This window comes from Notothenia coriiceps, unplaced genomic scaffold (genome assembly GCF_000735185.1).
Source record: "Notothenia coriiceps isolate Sejong01 unplaced genomic scaffold, NC01 NC01_scaffold00037589, whole genome shotgun sequence".
Classification (NCBI taxonomy): Eukaryota; Metazoa; Chordata; class Actinopteri; order Perciformes; family Nototheniidae; genus Notothenia; species Notothenia coriiceps.
The window spans coordinates 1-2,201 of record NW_011370290.1 but is presented as its reverse complement, the minus strand read 5'-3'; the positions used below and the strand labels follow the sequence as shown (position 1 = coordinate 2,201).

The 2,201-nt window shown below is 41.5% G+C and overlaps 1 protein-coding gene across 1 annotated transcript; it reads left to right on the top strand.

Moving 5' to 3' along the window:
• Positions 1-305: 305 nt before the first annotated feature.
• Positions 306-1,988, top strand: LOC104967709 (transcription activator BRG1-like; the record flags this gene model as incomplete). The annotated part of the gene is made up of 4 exons (XM_010797224.1): positions 306-479; positions 777-823; positions 907-1,073; positions 1,825-1,988. Coding segments are annotated over 4 exons (552 nt in total), but the record flags the coding sequence as incomplete, so codon positions are not given.
• Between the last annotated feature and the right edge of the window lie 213 nt (positions 1,989-2,201).

Sequence of the window (2,201 nt, the reverse complement as noted above, 5' to 3'; positions counted from 1 at the left end):
TTTAGCTTAGCGGTGGTGACGTGAAGTCATGTGACCGTACTGTAGTTCCTTTATAGCCCAACATTAGGGTATTGGTTCAACATGTAGAAGTAGAAAGTACAGGTATTTGGTTCAACATGTAAGAAGAGAAAGTAGTTCAAATGTAAGAAGTCAAAGTAAAAAGTCGTCAGAAAATAAGTAGTGGAGTAAAGTACTGATACCAGAAATATGTACTTAAGTGCAGTAACAAAGTATTTGTACTCCACTACTTCCCACCTCTGTATAATGTTAATTGCTAATTTCCCCCTCTTATTTTTGTCTTCCAGGTGGAGTACGTGATAAAGTGCGACATGTCGTCCCTGCAGAGAGTTCTCTACAGACACATGCAGGCCAAGGGAGTGCTGCTCACTGACGGCTCAGAAAAAGACAAGAAGGTGAGAAGAGAAGACTTATTATTATTATTATTATTATTATTATTATTATTATTAGAGCACATCGAGGTATTCTACATATTATATCTAAAGCTCACAAGAAGATTAGAAACTGAGGATTTTCTCTGGCTATTAAAATGTCGCTTGATTTATATTCGGCATTAGCACTCCGTAATAAAAATGTAACAACCCAGACAGACCTGCACGAGTTTTGGTTTGTTTCAATGGTTTTATTCTGATTTATTTGATCTGAGAATATGTAGTCTTAAGGCACTCTTTATATGGCATTCCTATCAATGTTGTTGAGAGGATTTTGGGGGGAAATGGATATGCTGAAATATGACCGCTTTTGTGTTTGTTTTACAGGAGTCTTTCTCTGAGCATCTCGGCTACTCTGGAGGAGTCGTGAGCGGGTGAGTACATCTTGATATGGTTTATGTTTAGTCACAGGAAGTGGAAATATATTGTCTCATTCTGTTCATTTCTACCCGTCCAGCCCCGACCTGTACCGCGCCTCTGGTAAATTTGAGCTGCTGGATCGAATCCTGCCAAAGCTTTGTGCCACCAACCACAAAGTACTGCTCTTCTGTCAGATGACCACGCTCATGACCATCATGGAGGACTACTTCGCCTTCCGAGGCTTCAAGTACCTGCGTCTGGACGGTGAGACTCCTCCTGACCACTAATTACCTCTCTTTAAAGCCCTACATTAGCCTTCTTTAGCTTAGCGGTGGTGACGTGAAGTCATGTGACCGTGCTGTAGTTCCTTTATAGCCCAACATTAGCCACCTTTAGCTTAGCGGTGGTGACGTGAAGTCATGTGACCGTGCTGTAGTTCCTTTAAGCCCAACATTAGCCCCTCCTTTAGCTTAGCGGTGGTGACGTGAAGTCATGTGACCGTGCTGTAGTTCCTTTATAGCCCAACATTAGCCACCTTTAGCTTAGCGGTAGTGACGTGAAGTCATGTGACCGTACTGTAGTTCCTTTATAGCCCAACATTAGCCACCTTTAGCTTAGCGGTGGTGACGTGAAGTCATGTGACCGTGCTGTAGTTCCTTTATAGTCCATCATTAGCTTTTTACTTCTGAAATGATTAAGAGGTGTTAATATGTGTAGATTTTCCTGCTGAACAAAACGTGTAAGTATCATAAACGTTTGTTTGCCTCAAAGATTCCCTTTTTATTATCATACCTTTTACCTCCTTGTGTCTCCTAACCTGTTAGACTGTTATATTTTGTTGCATCAACCTGTAAAGTTCTTAACATCTAATCTGAGGGGAATTGTGTGTTGTTTATTTTTAACTTGTAATGTGTCGCCATTTTGTAAAGCACTCTGAGCTGCACGTGTGGTATGAAAAGTGCTATATAAATAAAGCTTTATTTCTTCACACTCTTAATCTCTCCTCCCCCCACAGGAACCACTAAGGCAGAGGACCGTGGGATGCTCCTGAAGACCTTCAACGACCCTGCCTCGGACAACTTTGTGTTCCTGCTCAGCACCAGGGCTGGAGGTCTGGGCCTCAACCTGCAGTCGGCTGACACCGTGGTCATCTACGACAGCGACTGGAACCCACATCAGGTACTGAGATAATCTCATTTGTTTCAAATATTTTTATTGAGCAGAAGCATACAAGTGTGCACTGGAAAAAATGCTGCTCCAAAAACAAGGTGTTCTCACTTGAAATAAGTACAAAAATCTGCCAATAGAACAAGTGAAAATGTGCTTGGTAAGATGTCTTGAAATAAGAAGGAATATTTAGATAAATCAGATCTTGTAATCAGCTGGAGAACT